Source organism: Lineus longissimus, chromosome 6 (genome assembly GCF_910592395.1).
Source record: "Lineus longissimus chromosome 6, tnLinLong1.2, whole genome shotgun sequence".
Taxonomy (NCBI): domain Eukaryota; kingdom Metazoa; phylum Nemertea; class Pilidiophora; order Heteronemertea; family Lineidae; genus Lineus; species Lineus longissimus.
This window is the reverse complement of record NC_088313.1, coordinates 15,121,409-15,141,041: the sequence shown is the minus strand read 5'-3', so window position 1 is coordinate 15,141,041 and position 19,633 is coordinate 15,121,409. Positions and strand designations below refer to the sequence as shown.

At 41.9% G+C, this 19,633-nt stretch overlaps 2 protein-coding genes across 2 annotated transcripts; both read right to left on the bottom strand.

Moving 5' to 3' along the window:
• Positions 1-653: 653 nt before the first annotated feature.
• Positions 654-12,148, bottom strand: LOC135489332 (protein FAM184A-like). The gene is made up of 15 exons (XM_064774643.1): positions 11,966-12,148; positions 10,554-11,426; positions 10,148-10,268; positions 9,599-9,780; positions 8,971-9,177; positions 8,603-8,725; positions 8,156-8,317; positions 7,649-7,770; positions 7,162-7,312; positions 6,355-6,721; positions 4,888-5,015; positions 3,988-4,172; positions 3,530-3,676; positions 2,822-3,044; positions 654-2,631 (listed from the first exon to the last, which is right to left on the bottom strand). Exons 1-15 carry the CDS (start codon positions 12,107-12,109, stop codon positions 2,461-2,463), a joined length of 3,306 nt encoding a protein of 1,101 aa, XP_064630713.1. The 5' UTR covers positions 12,110-12,148; the 3' UTR covers positions 654-2,460.
• A 1,257-nt stretch (positions 12,149-13,405) lies between these two features.
• LOC135488901 (solute carrier family 49 member A3-like) lies at positions 13,406-19,612 on the bottom strand. The gene is made up of 10 exons (XM_064773825.1): positions 19,428-19,612; positions 18,840-18,998; positions 18,233-18,446; positions 17,879-17,955; positions 17,499-17,633; positions 16,986-17,102; positions 16,226-16,378; positions 15,826-15,983; positions 15,495-15,631; positions 13,406-14,881 (listed from the first exon to the last, which is right to left on the bottom strand). Exons 1-10 carry the CDS (start codon positions 19,467-19,469, stop codon positions 14,700-14,702), a joined length of 1,374 nt encoding a protein of 457 aa, XP_064629895.1. The 5' UTR covers positions 19,470-19,612; the 3' UTR covers positions 13,406-14,699.
• Between the last annotated feature and the right edge of the window lie 21 nt (positions 19,613-19,633).

Sequence of the window (19,633 nt, the reverse complement as noted above, 5' to 3'; positions counted from 1 at the left end):
ACTTCCACCCAGGAATTGGTTGTATCCCTCTCAAGAAAGAAGTATATCTGCAACTGGTCAACACCCCACCCTTGGGGAGTGATACTCCCACTCAGTCCTAGTCCCTTCACCCTGCTATCTTTATAAGCTCTGTTCTGATCGGCCTGGTCGTCTCAGCTGGACTTCCACCGAGGAATGGATGACATCCCTCTCAAAAAAGAAGTGTGTCTGCTATTGGCCAGTGCCCTAACCTACCCTAGGGGAATGACACTCCTACTCAGTCCTTGATGCATCGGAGGACCGACTGTGACATTGAATCTATTAGCCACCATCTCAGAGCCTGGCACAGGTACCAGAAATGACTCGTCTATGGACTTGTGTCACTGAACCTATCAGTGACCATCTCAGAGCCTGATAGAACTTGTCCGAGGACTGTTGTTGTGACACTAGCTGTATCCACAAACCACCATTTCAATGCCTGGCACAGGTTCCGGAAGTGACACATCTGACGACTGAATATTGATGTTCCTGGTACCTGCATAGGGTGTGACTTTGAACAGTCTGAATGAGGTAACTTGGCAACATCGAGGGAGAACTTGGATGAAGAAAAACGTCTGCAACTGGTGTTCAAATACTGGAAAAAAGGATTTTGACAAGACCTGGTTCATGTTCATGATAGAGCTCTTTATTTCAACTGTACGTCATTTACAGTAGTCAAAGCACTCCAGCTTTAAACAAACTTTACAGAATTTACAATTTGTACAAAATATATACTATCAACAATACGAAAACTATGCAGCAGCTAGCTAGCTATATATTTTCTTAAAAATGAAACTGATCATAGAATGTCAAGGTGGAAACAAATTCGTAAAATTAACAGGACGGATTTTGATTAAAACAGGCAGGAGAATAACATATCTTCCCAACTGAGTTTCTGTGTAATGCGTCGTGTAAACAAGCAAGTAATATTGCTGCGACCTTTGATCACCTGCAATGACCACCACAAAAGTGATATTTTTCGCATGCATTTTTTTACTACATTCTCATAGAAATCTACCAGTATTAACAAATAGTTGGACAGTAACGCAGTAATGCAGGCTGAATTCTGAAAGGTTAGCCTCAAACAACATTTCCATGGAACTTCTGAATAATCAGTTTCTGGGCCAACACATCAATTTTTCATTCTTCACATGCCGGCCATGACTAAGCTATTTCAGTTTTAAAAGCTCATATAAAATTATCATACGTCTAAGATCTATTTCAATATTCACAAATTTACAGCACCAGTTCTTGGCCAAAGATGTCAGGGACGACTTCAAGTTCAGACAGGGTTGCTATTAGCATGGCATCTCTGTCGGGCAAAGAATTTCTCATCGAGAGTTTTGGTTTGAAGTTCTATGCCGTTTGTGTACATGTACTATGTTTTTACTTGTGGTACAAGTAGATAGAAAAAAACATTGCCACTGTACAGTAACCAGACATGTCATTGTCCTGTAGAGTATATCCATATCTGTTTACACAACAGCAATGTCGAGATTAACAACAATTCACCATCATTTTGTATCAACACAACTGAAAAACCTCAAATTCATTTTCAAATTTCAAAATTACCAGCAATGTTAAACCCGTTATAGTTCTGACATTAATGGCTCATCACAGATAACACGAAAAGTTCAGTTCAACTTCCAACATAAAAAATTGATTCGGATATCTAGTAAGCAGAGATATTTATACTTTATGACGCATGGCAGAGAATACAAAATACTGCCAAGTGGAAACATTGACAGCGTGCAAGGGAATTCACCACATTAGTGTTCTCCAAGCGGGGAATGAGATGTATAATGAGCAAACGATTGATATTAGTTTTAGCAGGCTTCAGGTTACTACTAGGTTATAATGTCCAGCCCTGCAAGTCATGTGCATGTGTTGTCACTCCAATTCATATAAACACAAATGAAGCAAACATGGCATCTCTCTCTCTCATCACAGAACACTCTTCACATACTCAGATCTGCCAAATAATTTTGGCACTCGAATTCACTAAACAAATATTCTTATTTGACACACTTCTCCTGTTTTGCTACCACAGAAATTACTACAGTGATCCCAGAGATACACAAGTGAACAGCATGAAACAAAATCATCTTTTTTCGCATATCCATCCAACTCACTATTCCTTGCATACCCGGTACTTGTACAACCCAAATCTCTCCGGAATTCTCAGTGCTTTCAAATCAAGGATACTGCAAATCTGCAAAAGTTTTGCAGGCATTTCATCTTAACAAATAATCGTGATTTTGGAGTGCTATCTATAGGAATTTATCACAAGTCCGCTTTTCAATGTGGTGCTTGAAAACGATTCAAGACACTCGTTTTTCTAACAAGAATACGGCCGGTTTACAGATTTAATGAATTGATGCTTTACAAGTCTTTTCAATTGTTGAGACCGCCCTCCCCCGAAATAACAGCAGGTCGCATGAATTATTTTACAAATTTCTTATGTGGCAGCTGTGGTGGTGGGAGAGGTTTGCTCCTGTTGAGGACCTCGTCGTGTAGAGGGGAACCTGGGAGAGGGTCAAGCTTGGCACCAGCAGTCGAATTGAGCGACGGAGAACTTGTCCACTTGTTGTTCTTGTCACCTTTCTTTGGTTTCTGAAAGCAAGTAGGTATTCACTTTATCAATCAATCAATCAATCAATCAATCATTAATAGCTTCTTGTGCTCATATGGGGTATTGTCAGAGCTTTATAAGTCAACTACGGTACAACTCTTTTACTCCCTATGTGGGATATTTCATTCGCCCTTGTCTTCCTACCAAAACAGAGTGAGGAAATTTACTTACTTTTACCATGGGATTTAGCACACCAACATTGGGAGTTGAATTGAACACTTTGTTGAAGTTGGTCTCTCTATTGACGAGTTCCATTTGATAATACTTTTTGTCATCCAGCAGTTTCTTCATAGCCAATTCTCTCTCCGCCACGGCATTCCTGAGCTGGTGGATCAATTCGAGATCATCCGGCCGCGATTCTCGGTTGCTGAAACGTTCCTCTGCCTCATCGAGACTGAAATAGACAGGCCGCAAGAAAATATATCCAGTGCCCTTCGCTACAAAAAGGTTTGAACATGTAATGGTTCAGGTTTTTTATAAAATAACCACCACCATGTCAATAGAGGGCAGTCTGATGAACAAAATGATACCAATAACCCAATTTCACCGAAAAAAATTGATAACCAGGTTCTTGCAGTGACCCCTTTAATCCAAGCAAGAGCAACGCCAACAACTCAGCTGAGAGAGGTATGCATTGCTAGGCCTACAATGAAAGAGCGTCGGCCTCATAATCGAGAGCCTGTGGGTTCAATACCTGACAGAGACACTACTTGGTTCCCCTACAGGGCAAGTTCACAAGAGCTCTTTGCAGAAGCTCCTGGAAACTCCAGGTTTTTTCTGTAGAGAGCGGCCTAAGGACCATTTCAAAAATGTGCTTTGAGCAAGGTTCAAGACACCTTGGGAAATGTAAGGACGCGATATTGGGATAAATATACACACCCCATCTGTAATTCTGATATCTTATCCTTGAGCATCTCTTGAGCCCGGTTGAATTCCTCCAGCATCTCCTCCGTCTCTCTCAGGTGATCAGCAGTGATGTTGTCGAGTTCATCTTTGTGGGCTTTAGCGAGGTGCTCCTCACGTTTCCTGGAGAGTAATAGAAGACATTTTTACAAGCAATTAATTGAATTGACAAGGATTGATAAATGATCAGTTGGGGTATAATCTGCATTGTCGTACTTGTAAAAAGTGTCTCGGATTCAATCCAAGAGTTGCTAATTCGAAATCTGGTCTGGTAATAGTTTTGTCCTCCATGGACAAGCTCAAGTATAGCGCTGTATAGACATTTGCAAGGTGATCATACTACCAACTGAGCTGAAGGGAAATTCTCTCTAGTTGGGCGAGTGGGTGAGTGGGTGAGTAGGAATCATGGCACTGGCACTACTGTATGAACCTACCTAATCTGTTGGTTAGCATCACTCCTGACCCGTAGTATCTCCTTTCCCTTACTGTCCACCTCCTTCGCCAGGTCCTCTATGGCAGCCTGTAACTTGGCGATTTCATCCTCCAGGTTTTTGATGTGGCGGTCACGATGTCGTATGTCTTCCTGGAGCTCCTGCACCTGGAGGTCATACTGGGTCTCCTGAAAGAAAAAACAAAATCGAAATTGAAAAACAGCTGGCAATAAAAATCCAGCTAATATGGGTTTTCCAGTCTGCAGTTCATCACTATACGCAGCTTACAAAGGGTTAAACTAAGAGTAGGATAATGCATTGCACAATCATTATAATCCTACAGCAAATAATCCAAGCGTCTGCGAAAATACCCCACGGGGAAAAGCAAATAAAAGATCACCACGTTTAATCCTCAACTTATTTTTATTCCTATCTGTTCAATGACTACAGTTGTGTAAAGGCCTATTTGCTCTTCGACTTTGAAATGTTAGGTTGGTCACTTGGCCAAGCACAAGTAGTCTGAGGATCACCTAAATCTTTATACTGTATGCATACATGTTTACCCAGTCAGTGACTTCTCGGCTGGCAAGGGGAATTCTTATAAAACAGTGGCCACTACTCTACAACATGCAGTGATATTGTCAATGAACCGATCCAAGAAGCCCTTGAACACATGAGAGATCTAGCTTTGTTCTGATTGATAGCAAACAAAGACTGCTACATGTAGGTTTTAATTTGATGGCAAATATTCACTTTGTGCCTTTTCAGAATAGAAAATGACACCCCGCTGTTGGTACTTGGTTTTTAATCAAGACCATTGAGGTAGACCTCAAACCACCGCTCAGACTGACCTCTGTATTTTCAGTCTACTCACACAGTCAGACTATTACCATGTCTCCCTACCTTCTGCTTTGCTAGTTCTATTGCTCTATCCAACTCCATCCTGGCAGCATTCATCTGAGATGTGTGAGCCTTTGCGTACTCCTCGATTTCCATCGAGTGTTTGTGTGTTAGTTCTGTCTTCAGCATTTCTGAAAACAATACATTAAATTAAAAAAAAGATTCTGTCATAAGCTGTTGCGTAGCTTTCAATTGAACAAATGTTATCTTTTTAAAAGAATCATAATAAGTTTTGTCAGCATCTGGGGCCAAGTTAACCCAACCCAGTAGGTAGGGGCAGACTTGCTCAGGTCTGGACTATTTTGGGCCAAGTTAACCAAACCCAGAAGGTAGGGGCAGACTTGCTCAGGGCTGGACTATTTGGGGCCAATTAACCAAACCCAGAAGGTAGGGGCAGACTTGCTTAAAAGGCCTGACTATTTGGAGCCAAGTTAACCAAACCCAGAAGTTAGGAGCAGACTTGCTCAGGCCTGGACTGTTGGGGGCCAAGTTAACCAAACCCAGAAATAGGGGCAGACTTGCTCAGGCCTGGACTGTTGGGGGCCAAGTTAACCAAACCCAGAAATAGGGGCAGACTTGCTCAGGCCTGGACTGTTGGGGGCCAAGTTAACCAAACCCAGAAAATAGGGGCAGACTTGCTCAGGCCTGGACTGTTGGGGGCCAAGTTAACCAAACCCAGAAATAGGGGCAGACTTGCTCAGGCCTGGACTGTTGGGGGCCAAGTCAACCAAACCCAGAAAATAGGGGCAGACTTGCTCAGGCCTGGACTGTTGGGGGCCAAGTTAACCAAACCCAGAAAATAGGGGCAGACTTGCTCAGGCCTGGACTGTTGTGGGCCAAGTTAACCAAACCCAGAAAATAGGAGCAGACTTGCTCAGGCCTGGACTGTTGGGGGCCAAGTTAACCAAACCCAGAAAATAGGGGCAGACTTGCTCAGGCCTGGACTGTTGGGGGCCAAGTTAACCAAACCCAGAAAATAGGGGCAGACTTGCTCAGGCCTGGACTGTTGGGGGCCAAGTTAACCAAACCCAGAAATAGGGGCAGACTTGCTCAGGCCTGGACTGTTGGGGGCCAAGTTAACCAAACCCAGAAAATAGGGGCAGACTTGCTCAGGCCTGGACTGTTGGGGGCCAAGTTAACCAAACCCAGAAAATAGGGGCAGACTTGCTCAGGCCTGGACTGTTGGGGGCCAAGTTAACCAAACCCAGAAATAGGGGCAGACTTGCTCAGGCCTGGACTGTTGGGGGCCAAGTTAACCAAACCCAGAAATAGGGGCAGACTTGCTCAGGCCTGGACTGTTGGGGGCCAAGTTAACCAAACCCAGAAAATAGGGGCAGATTTTCCAAGGGCTGGACTGTTTGGGGCCAAGTTAACCAAACCCAGAAAATAGGGGCAGATTTGCCAAGGGCTAGACTGCTTGGGGCCAAGTTAACCAACTATAATCAACAAAGATAAGTGAAACAAACGTACCTGTTTCCTTCTTGTGTTTCTCCGTCAGTGAGCTCAGACCTGAAAGACGTTTCTTTTCCGCTTGATCCTGAACACTTTCCACGGTCACACGATGCGCAGACATCTGTGCCGATAACTCCTCCATATGCTTCCGCTTCAAATCGTTTCGTAAATCCTCCAACTCCTGCTCTTGCTTTTCTTGTAATCGGCGTAATTCTTCTTTTTGGTTATTCTCCATCCATTTGATTTTTCTCGCATAATCGTCAGCAGCGACGAGCATTTCGTCCCGTAATCTCCTTGCTTCAGCCTCCATTTCATCTCGTAGTTTATCAAGTTCTGACGAAGTCGATTCCTCCTTGTTTCTCATGCTTTGCTTCAGTTTTGTGATCTGGAAAAGTTAAAGAGGAATTGAATTTGAGATAAAAAGATCAGAAATCCAATGAAAAATTAACTGCACAACATGATATTTACTCCAAGTACCCTGACAATCTCGCAATTGTTGTGTTGATGCATACTATATACCCTCTGAGGTTTATGAACCAAAAAGAAACCTTGGGATCATACGCAAAGAGTACGGGTCGGGGTGAGATACCATATCTCCTCGTCCCTAGGCTTCCACCTCGTACTAGGCCTCAGCCAGCAGCTCTAGTTGACCCAAACAACGATAACATTGTCGTGACCAGACTCAAAACGTGAAGGAGAAGGGCCGATGAATCCGCCAATGCCACTGCGTGCCAGGAGTCAAAATAAACAACTCGTCAATGATTTCTTTCTACCTAATCTATGCCAGGATAATATAATCTTCACAGTAAAGCAACCAGAACATACCTGTTCCAGCAGCTCATTCATCTTGACCTGCCAGCCTTCTTTACTTGCTTTCATCTCATTGTCTTTCATACTTGTCAGTTGAGCAAGGGTAGCGCGTTTATCCTCATCTTTCTCAATAGTTATGTCATGGCGAACTTTAGCACATTCTTTCCTGAAACGTGGAAAATGCACAAATTGAAAACAAAAACTAGTTCTGTTTTAATTTTGATTCAAGAGGAACCCTCAGCTAAATGAAGACTTTCTCGGTGAACAGAAAAGAAAAGAATAGAATGAATTATTGAATAAGGATGCCCAAGGAACAAGGAACAAATTCATTTTTCTCCCATGATTCTGACTAGTGCAGCATCAGCTTAATGAAACGAATGGCCAGTTTCTTGCCTAGTATGAATTCTTCAGATAACTAATGATCAATTTCAGAGCTATAAATGTGCAATCGGTAGTTGATATTTTGGTGGTGGGAGTTTCTGAATGCGAAAGAAGGACCAACCTTAGAGTATCTGTCCACTTTTCTTCTAACTCCTTTGTAAGTTTATCAAGTCTTGTTTCTAGTTCTACTTTGTGATCCTTCAGACTTGTGTCATGGATGCCTTGTAACTTGTCAAGCTCACCCTGTTGTTAGAGAAAAGTTCACAGAGAGATGTCAGACATGGAGAAGAAGGAATCATTAGTGAGGTCCCGGAAATCTCATGAATTACAAACTTCTAGTTCCGAAGAAACACGCGTTCCTTTTCACAGTGTATCCAGTGTTATGTATTTGCAGCTGATGGACATGTATGCTTACATCTAGCTCTGTGTTGTTGAAAAACAGACGCTGTGTGACCTAATTCCTAAGGACTCGGCCAGTTCATCACCATGAATTCTTGCTTTGCTCATTAATAATGACCTCATGAGTCAGACTAACTGGGTCAATTCATGTTTGGTATGTTGAGCTTCATTCCCTCACACCCCAATCCTAATTCTGAACTTGGACCAAAAACATATTAAACATACAAACCTGAAGATTTTTAGAACTTTTCTGTGAAGACAACAGATCGGACTTGGTAGCTTCCAACTCTTTCTGTAATTTAGCAGACGCCTCATTCAGGGCACTGACCTTGGTCGATGCTGACCCTAAGCCATCTCTGCTCTCTTTTATCAATGCCTCCAACCTTTTGATCTGAAACGATAATGAAGAAATGTTGAAGGCATTTCATTTCTATCTGTGAAATGTTTCGAAGAACTCTTTCTCAGCGGAGAACTTCTCGGACGAGAAAGCGAAAACTCACAATATCAGAAACAGATAGCAAGCTGCTCTTTGTCTGTTTCTGCTAATATAAAACCCAACGTTCATGGGTTTCACCTGCAGATGAGAGATCTTTTTATCCCACACCGCAGCAACAATTACACAGACAACAGGTTTCTGCAATAAAAATCTCTTGTTTGTTGGCACTTTAGTTTATACCTCTGCTTTAGCTGCTTCAAGTTGGGATGTTAGATCGGTTTTTGTTTTCTCATACTCGGCTCTGATGTCGTCTCGCTCCTTGGTCAGTCTGGCCGTCTCACTCTCAAGCTTGCTCTCCAATTCCTGAAAGGAAAATGTCCGATTATATTGAGGAACTTTTAGAGGAAAGCCCAGTGCTCAACATTGCAGGCTTGGACCAAATAGTTGTTATTTTTAAATTCTTTAACAAAATTATTCAAAACCATTATCAAGTATGCTAATAGCCACAACACCCTGCCTTCCCGACAAAGTACCTAGTCAACTACCTCGATATATCAGCTCCCCCCATCCAAAAAGGACATACACATCTCTTCAGGGGTTGAACGCACCTGTTTTAACCTCTTGAGCTCATCTTCCAAGCTCTGCTTCGTTTTCTGAGTCTCTGCACCACTCGTTGACAACAATTCATTAACCCGGCTCTCGTGTTCCTGGAGGAGGAGTTTCTCTCGCTGATTTGCCCGTTCCTGCAGGTTCTTCAGCTCGCGGTCGTATTTCTCTTTCTGGGTTTGTTTTTCTACGGAGAGGTCCTCGAGAGCCTGGAATACAGAATGGAATATGAGCAAATGACAATGAGTTGACAAAAGTTCTGACAAGTAAAAAACCTAAACTAAAACCATATTTTTATTCATAAAAATTCTGATACAAATGTCACTACTACTTGGACTTTGGATGATGATACCCCTTTTGAAAGGTAGAACTGAAGTGGAAAAAAAGCGAGTCATACATCTTAATTGTTTTCGTTCGAACACCATGACCAAGGCTTGAGATGTAGCAATGGTTAGCAATGTCTCCTTGTGTGCACTGATAGCCTCGCCACTCTAAGGAACCTGTCAGTTCAAGGGCCTTGTTAAGAGGTGTTCTCCAGCCCGAGGCTGCTTGGAGAGGTGGAAGATGTTCAGAGAGATTGCTGCCAATTCCACAGGGTGTGACTGAAAGTTAAATACTTCATGCACATACCCTTTCTAAAGATCGTATCTGATTAAACTGCTCCTCCGTCTGGCTACTGCTCTTCATTTCAAGTGATCTCCTCTCCTTCTCGAGCCACGCCAGCTTGTCTTTTAATCTTGAAAGTTCCGAGGAGAGGTCGGAGATCATGGCTTCATTTTGGAGTCTTGTTGCTTCTAGTTCACCAATGAGAGCTGAATTGAAAGATGTAATTATTGGTAATTCCTTTAATGGAAGTTTTACATGACAAGTTACATGTACTACCGGTAACAGAGTCAATGGGTGAGATGAATAAAGAGTAGTAAATGCTTTTATCTAAAACTCCATGTACATTTACACTTGGCCTTTCTGTACAAAATTGAAGTAAAAGCATTTGCTAGCCTTTATTCATATCACCCAATGTTTGAGAAAAAGGGGGCAGGGCGGTACAGCAAGGTGCTTCAAAGAGGATCATGGCCACTTGAACAGCACATCAAACACTTGTTTGAAATTCTCTAATAATGAATGCAACAGTGATCAGCAAAAGGAAAACAGCAACCAGAAGGGCAGGCCTCTTCATACCTGATTTTTTTATCATTTCTGCAGCCTGGTCCTCACATCGCTGTTTCGATGCTGTCAGCTCGGCTTCAACTTGTCTCAGCTTCATCATCGCCTCTGAGGCCTCTTGGCGCACTTCTGCCAACTGAAATAGTTCATAAGATGTGGATGGTGATTAGAATTAACACAGCACAAAAGATTTACTAGAATCCTTTGTGGTTGGTAGGGGGGGGGGGGGGAATGGACTGAAAGGAGAGCCTGTGACGCCTTTAGAAATTTCTTGACAAAAGACCATGAATCTTTGAAAGTTTTTGACGTGAAGGGCAGGCTGCCATGTCCTTGTGGCCAGATCCTATCAATTCAATTTCATTTTTCTGGTTACTTGAGTCCTCTACGATTCCTTGAGCTAAACGTAGGTTGGCAAACTCACCTCCCGAGCCAAAGCAGCTGAGTTTGAATCTTTACTCTGCAGGCTATCACTCAGATCTTTCAAGTCCTTCTTGTATTTGTCTACATCCTCCTCAGCAATGGACAGTTGATTCAATAAATCGTCTATCCGCTTTTTGAATTGCATCTCTTGGAAGCTAAAGTCCTTTCGCATTTTCTCATTCTCCTCCTGGAGTGCCCTCAGCTGACTGTCTGTGGTGGAATTCTGTCGTTCTTTTAGAACAGCCAGTTCTTTTTCATAAAATGCTTGAGCTTTGCTTAATTTCGATTCATAATCTTCAGCAAGGTGTTTCTTCTCTTCTTGTACTCTTTCTAAATCTTCTTTCAATTTCTCAAACTTTTGACTATATTGTTTTTCTAACATTTGTTTCTGACTGATGACATCACTAGCCTGGCTACTCTGTGCCTTCAACAACTCTTCAATTTCAATCTTATGCGCCTGCTTCAAATCCTCAAGAGCATTTTGCTTATCTAATTCAAATTGCACACAAGATTCATCGTACTTCTGTAACTGGTCTTCAAATTGTCTCTTCAACGCTAAAACTTCTCTTGAGAGAGAGAGCACCTTTTGTGAATGGTCAGATTTTAATTCAGTTTCCCTATCCTCGGACTGTTTTCGGAAAAAGTCAAACTCTGTCAGCGCTTGTTTTCGCTGCTTCTCATATTCGATGACTGACGTCTCAAGATGTTCTATCCGCCGCTTGTACTCCACTTCACTCCCGATCTTTTCGCGGTATTGTGCCAGTTTCTGCCGCGTCTCGGACAACAGCTGCTGCATCCGCTCTTCATTTTGTTCTTTGATTGTTTGGATGATGGCCTCATGTTCGTCATTCTTAGTGTTCAGAGCGTAGATCACCTGAAAGATGAGATAACTTAGTATTAAACAAGGGGATATCATGCATTAACTTTAACAACAGTGGCAACAATGTAATATAATACACTATTATAGTATTACCGGTACAGCCAATACAGGGCATTCGATGAAGACATAGTTTTGGGCAAACTTCGGCCACTAAACGATCAGAATTCCTTAGCCCCCCCCCCCCCCCCCCCGACCAGGCTACGCATTCCTAATCCTATGCTCTATGGCACTGTTCTAGCTTGTACTAGCCGTAGGCCTACCAGTACCACAGTCCACACTCATTAATGATCACAGCGTCACATGTAGGCTTATGCTCTGCAAGTTATTGTGATCACGCATATATTGCGTGTACATGTGTAGGTACTATACTGTGTACTACTGACATAGGCCTTATACTCATCATACTCATAGGCCTACTCTAAGTAAAGTTACTGTACATTCCTCCACAAAACTGAAGAGTGAAGTGACATTTTGCTTGAAAACACAGCTGCAAAAGCACTCAAACCGAGAGATAAAACAACAAAATATTTCACCTTTGTCAACTGGGCAATCTTCTTTGACATCTTAAGATGCATGTCTTGGGTAACCTCCATGTCTTTGGGCGGATTTTGAGGCAAAGTCCCATACTTTCCGCTGTTGTAATAGTTGAAAGTGGCAGATTTTGTACCACTCGCCATCTTGGATGTTTTGGTAGATTAGTCACTTGTGCAAAAGTAGGTCTTTCTCACTTACGACTAACGCATGCAGAAGGCAAATATATGTATCCAAATTGATACGAATTAATGTTTCATTATTATTGCATCAAATTCTTTTAAAATCATTGCCTAGAAAAGCTTAACACAAGAGTGTGATAGACCGCTAGAATACAGTTGACCTATTTAAAGAAATAGTCCCAATTAATAGTTTATCGGTTTCCTTGGAGTCGGGGTCAATGGGTACATTGCAGATTGCGGTTGTTTCGCTCCCTAACCTTTTCGCCCCAGTCATTTCGCTCCAAATTGAAGTCGTTTCGCTCCCTGGGACTGGATGTCAAAGACCCATCAACTGTCTGTGGGGTTGCATTTAGACTTCCTTGAGACCTCGGGCAAGTCACTTTTTTATTGATCATAGGCTGGAATATAACTTTGCATCATCTATCATTCTTGTTGATGTCTAGTATGTCTCCCTGTAGAGACCATGTCACAACCAATCTGATGGCAGTAGCTGTCACAAGTCCCCGGTCTGAAGAGTAGTTACAATATGCAATATACAATACCCCCCCCCCCCCCCGAAACGACTGGAGCCAGTGGAGGTGAAAAGGTCAGGAATCGGAACGACGCCACGCCCAGCCCCAGGAGCACTGGGCCCTGGGTCACACAGTTGCAGGTTATGAGGATGATGATCAATATATTCAGTGGTTGTCCAACATTAACACCTTCAGCGCCGAACCACGTAGATCTGCGTGGCCCAAATCCCCCCTCTTTGAGCTGTTTATCGGAGTCTCATGGACTTCATGAAAGAACTACGCCATCGCCATCTTCAGGGCAAGGTAGGAACTGAAAAGATCTAACGGTCTTTTCAGTTCCTACCGTGCCCTGAAGATGGCGGTGGCGTAGTTCAAAACTTTAAATGACTTCATGAAACTAGGCCATCGCCATCTTCAGGGCAAGATAGGAACTGAAAAGACCGTGAAAAGACAGTTTGGTATTTTCAGTTCCTCCCTTGCCCTGAAGATGGGGATGGCGTAGTTCTTTCATGAAGTCTACGAGACTCCGATAACCAGCTCAAGGGGGGGGGGGGATTTGGGCCACGTAGAGTTACGTGGTTCGGCGCTGAAGGTGTTAATGAAGAGCATGTTGGCAGCTATTTCAGGGATTACGACCAAAAGTCGATTCCAGGTACAGAGAATGGGGAGATCAAGCATCGTTTTCCACAGTAGATAGAAACTGCTGTCATATCAGCTAAAATGAATTGGAAGTGAAACAACACAACAGTTTAAATTAAATAATTTTATTTTTGTACATAAAATATACATAGGAGAATTATAAAAGTAGCTTCAGTCTTTAGATATATGGTACAGAACCACTCACATTCATTTTGTTCAAAAAAGCCCATTGTTTACACAAGACATAAATACTACACTACAGGCAGCATTTTATAAACAAATCTGGGTCACCCCAATAACATCCTGAGCTAACATTAACTGATTACCAAGCTTTAGGCATTCGCAATCAAATTCAACAAAAAAAAGGAGATTAATTCATATCAAACCCGTATTTCGGATTTGTGAGACCAACCTGGAGAATCACTTTTCAAACTGACTGAGAACCTTAGGCATGGTTGATCCTAGGCAGGCCTTCCCACTTGCTGAGCATCCTGCCTTGGATAGAGCAGGATAGACTTTTAGAGACCTTAAAAAATGTATTCATCACAAGAAAACTTCAATGACACAGTTTTTCTAACATTATCGAAAAACATTCTCCTTTCCAAGGACAGGCCAGCTCAGCAAGTTGGAAGGCCTGGCTGATTCACATAAAGTTCGGGAATTGATTCTTCACAGGTAAGACATACCAGTATCCTCTAAAAAAGATAACTTTTACAGTGTTGAAAGACTTTGGATCATTACAAAACCATTCCATTAAGTAGGAGTGCATGAATGGACAAAATCAATTTATTCAAGAACCAATGCTGTGTTGTTTTCAGGAGTGCGCGATACCTCTCTGAAATTCAGCCAGCATGCCAACTTTAGCTTCACTTTTAGACTCAAATACCTTAACAATGACCTGAAATAGAACTTCTTGCGTGAACTATAACCACAATGGATGGAATCTACAAAAACTATAGTGGCAAAACCCAAGACATGTAATTCTCATGGGAGTGACGTTTGGTAAAGAGACTTCACAAGCTATGATTGGCGTTTGTACAATATACACATCACCCAATAAATAAAAACATGATTATAATTTCATCCTGTCTAAATTTGCTTTTCATCAACATTATCAGAAGCTGATCTGCAGGACAAGAATGCGAACAAATGACACAACGGCATCTGCCGCCAAATTACCTGAACACCTGAACCTGAACAAAAATTTCTGTTGCACCCCCAAAAAGCCAGTCTAGGTTTTGATCCAGACCAAAAGCCAGGTGTGTCCCTCCTCTCATACATAATGATGACATGTCACACCAGTCTGTTACCACTAACAGATAACAATGGTCTAATTGTGAAATAGGCCTACTGGAGTAAATTCAACTTATTTCAAAACAGACGGCAATTCCCCTAGCCAAGGTTTATTGAAGTTGTGTATTCACTTGGCTATTACTGCTGCCTCCTGCTGCACTTCCACTAAAGTTGAGAATGGGATTTGCAACGGATTGTGTCTCTCTCCGAAGTCTTTTGTAAGGACACCAAAATGCCAGTAAAAGAACACATGCAGCCAATGATGCAGCTCCGCTCAACACAAGGTCCGGAACTGAAAATAAGCAAAGGACTTCTTATCATAAAAGATCATCATCATTACCGGCGTCGTAACCCTATTGGATTTTTGCCGGAGGTATGGAGTCCACTATAGGCTACTGTCCACCTATGTGGGATCTTTTACTTGCCCTGGCATAGACACTCAGGTGCAAGGGACCACGGCTTTTAGTCTCATCCGACAGACCCTCGACTATTTCATACGTTAATGTACATGTTGTACAGAGCCAGGAATTTTAGTTCCTTGAAAGCCATGCCGATTCATCAAGAAATACAATCATGGGTTCTCCCCGGGCCCTATTGCGTGGTAGCCAGCAGTGTTAACCACTAGGTTATGAGGCTCCCTAAGATAGATTATTAGTGGATTAGAGCAACCTCACTTTTGACCAGCTGGCTCAGAATAACAGTGTGCTTGTTCGTTGTGCTAGGCAGAGGTCATGTAGAAAGTTGGTCAGTCACGGTCAAAACTTGGGACATCCTTGGGAGTGGATATTGTGACGTATTCTATTTCGAAGTTTAACCCTCATGCCACCCTAATGGACAACTTTACTGGTTCCCTCTGAAGAAATTCTGCAGGGTGTAGGCCCTAGATCAATTTGGAAAAAACTTACTTGTGTAATCAAGGGGTGTAATGTTTGTATCACCAAGAGTTTGGTTGCCAGTGCAGACCTGGTACGGCATATTTTCGGCTGACAGGGGCTGTGCGATCACCTGCATAATCATAATGAACACCACACCAATGATTTGCCTGAAATGAAGCAGACGACATATCAATATTACTCAGAGACAATCATTATCTCAGTGATAAAGCTCATGAAATCTGACTCCAGCAGTCAGAGTTGATGAGCGCTATCAGGAGACTTGGCTACACAACTCTCAAAATATACCAGTAAACAATAAATACATGAATGAAATTCAGGAATATTTGTTCAGGAGACTTACCCAGATATCATGAGGAAGCCAGCACTGGTGCCCTCAGCCACTGGGAATGTGCATTCTACTCCCAGTTCCAGGCATACAGGATACAAGGCAAAGCCAAAGAAGCCAAAGAGGGCAAGAGATAAGGCAACAAGAGCTGGTTGATCTCTGTGCATGGATATCTGGAATTAAAAAGTCGAACTGACATGTACTACTACCAGTATACTGTCTTGTACTGTACTATATTAGAATTTTATCTTTTTGTTTCAAGGACAGCCATTCCTGATGGCAAAATCCAAGCTGGAAGACACTTCAGAAATTCTTTTTTACCTTATTTTGGCAATGACCTGATGACTTAGAATTTGCTCAGGAGCATGGTCATTAATCAAAAACAACCGCATGAATTGCATGTACATTAACTTACCAATGTGAAGAATATAAGTGAAAGAGCAGCCATCACATAACATAACTTTGCCACTTCTTCAAACTTTTTCGTTTTGTCAACTATAACACCAGCAACACCTGCACCTATCACACCGCATCCTATCAACAAGGCACCACATATCCCAGCAAAGTCCTGAAACAAGAACCAGTGAAATACATCCCTAATAAGCCAGTGTCAGGGGTTTCTAATGTATAATTAATGTTGGCTGTTTACTTGTCACTGTCTTGTCTTCACAGACCTCTCAATTACACCTTGTATTCATAGTAAAGAAGTTGTTATCGACATTCCATAAGTGCCATATTCATATATGACCTGAGATCTTTTATATTGCATATGAAATGACATTCAATAAGTGCCATATTCATAGATGACCTGACATCTTTTATATTGCATATGAAATGACATTCCATAAGTGCCATATTCATATATATGACCTGACATTTTTTATATTGCATATGAAATGACATTCCATAAGTGCCATATTCATATATGACCTGACATCTTTTATATTGCATATGAAATGGCATTCCATAAGTGCCATATTCATATATGACCTGACATCTTTTATATTGCATATGAAATGACATTCCATAAGTGCCATATTCATATATGACCTGACATCTTTTATTATATTGCATATGAAATGACATTCCATAAGTGCCATATTCATATATATGACTTGACATCTTTTATGGCATATGAAATGCAGAAACTTTCCATTTAATCATCATTTACTTACATCACTATAGCCTCTTGCACAGAATACCTGTTCCAGCAGGGATGACAAAGTATTGAAGAGGGCCACTCCAGTACCAAATGCAAAGAACAAGACCCAGTAGGCTTTGTTTCGGAGTATCTGCAAAGATAAGAAGACAATCAAGAAATAAAATGTGACTATGAAATCCTATCTGACCACTGAACATGAACAGTAAGCGCCTGAAATCCATTTTCTTAACGAAATAAGTGCATGTGGTGGAGGACATTACTTGGCAGACATTTCAGAGCAAGTATATGTGACCCGCTCTACCAAAACTAGGCGCTTGTCGCATCTGAACTTGACAGGTTGATACGGACTTGTTGTTCATTTCCCTATTGTAGACCTTTGGTGAAATGTAACCAAATCAGTTTGTAATAGATTTCACAAAAGGTCTACAATAGTCCGTAGTCCGAATCAACCTGTCAAGTTCAGATGCGACAAGCGCCTAGTTTTGGTAGAGCGAGTCACATATTGTTGTCGTTTTGTAAAACTTACATCTCGTAAACCTTCAAAGAAGCTTTCATGTTGTTCAGCAGCACTTGCCGTCGGTGGTGTGGGTGGAAGGGCACTCCATATTCCAAAGGTAGCCATGAGTGTCGTGAGAATAGCAGGAGCAGTATAGATTTCCAACTGAAAATTACAGATACAGAGACAATCAAATTCGGTCTTTTAATCCGTATCCAGTATTTCGAAAGTAATTCACCGTCAATTGCAAAGTGTACATTAGTTCAAATCATTCAAAACCAAAATGGAATGAACACAAGAGGCAGAGAACCTACATCAGAAACGGCATCATCAATAACATTTTCTCGAGTTATCCCTGCTCAAGGCCGCTTGAATTTGAACTTGAATGTATTACTCCATAAGCTACTCACCATAAGAGGGAAGTCAGCTTTTGAGTTGACTATCACGGGAGAAAGGATATTGGCAAGAAGTATACCCAGTGGATTGGCTGAAAAATAGTTAAAGAGAATAGAATAGAAATGTCAGTCACAGTCACACATAATGATGAATATTTCTGTATGTTTGATAGGTCACTGTCAATTGGATATACACATGCACCATGTATTACTTTACATGTAAGGAAGTTGACAGGACTGTACAATCTCCTGGAGTACAGCAAGAACCCCCTTCTCCACCATCACAAGGCTGTCTCCAAACAGTGTGTTGCCAGCAATGCTGTAATTTCACCAGCATATAGATGTTATCCCAAAATCCTATATACTTACACATAGATGCTATCATATTAGCAGTGGCTCTGTGATTCTCCTCAAACCAAAGTGCAGCCAGTTTTGTCGGAGCGAAGAGTAGGAACGGCTGGGCACAAGCTGCAATGGTCTGACCAATGATGACCAGTGGATATGCAGCTGCTTCAGGAACATTCAATCCACTGACCAGTCGCAGGACGGAGCCGATCAAGTTGATCCAGGCTCCAGTGATGAGCTGAACAGAGAGCAAACAGACATTATTAAGATTACTGGTTCTCCAGTACACTAACAAATAAATTTGGTCAACCCCTCAATGTTTAAGTTTAACTTTCAATACTTTTTCTTCTCTCAGGGCTGTCCAACTACTGTTCAACTTGGCCCATTGCTGAAGGTCCCTGATGTAGCTACATGTACATGGCCAAACAAGAGAAGTGTGATGACTGGGCAGCAACCCTAAACACACTTCTTGCTATCCAAAGTGCAGTCATGTAAGCCCTTCTAGATCATTTTCTCCAGCTGTTGTGACTAATCTCTCTATTCAACTGTGGCTGTCACTCTTTTTTACTTCCACACCTTGGACTTGTTACAGTTTGAACTGAGCTGAAAATATTCCCATATGTATACTTACTCCTGTCCGAAGTCCGAGGGAATCCAGTAACCATGTGGCGAAGAACCCACAAGGAATGGAGGCAACAAGAAAGACCAGTGACAACCAGTTAACTGCCATGGTATCTACGCCATAGAATTCAGCAGTGATATTAGCGATTGGGGAGAAGGAAATCCAAAGCTGAAATTAAAGAATTATCAGTATTTCAGATAAGAAAATAGTTCCACTAAATATTGTGACACTTCACACCACAATGTGTAGTAAGTCACATTTGCGGCGTTTAGATTTAGCCACATGGAAATTTATAACTCGGGTTAAAAGCTACATTTTCATACCACTTTCATCTTTGAACCTTTTACCAACAGTCACAGTGGCAACACTGTTTGGCGAAAAATCATGGTTTTTCTGACAATACCTCGGCTGCGTTGTATTGCATGCCCAAAGCTAGTCCTCAGCCCAAAAGTGCCTATCCTGTCAGCTTTGGGCTGGTACTAGTTACTGTGACTACAGTGCAGTGTATATGTCTGTACTATGACGTCTATGTACTCACAGGTGACAGTACTGTGTACATTAATTACTACACAACTCAGAAAAAGGAAGTTTGTTTACCATCGCGTTTGATGCATTCAGCAGGCATAGCGTCAAAAGCATGTACCATCTTCTTGTGTAGACAGTATACACAGTCTGTACTAAGCTATTCGATGATGATTGATGTGAAACAGCATGTCTGGAGGCACTTGTTGGGCTATTTTCTACGGATTGTGTGCCCGGAATCAGCCTGACATCATCGTCCATTTTGTCCAAAATTAGCATGT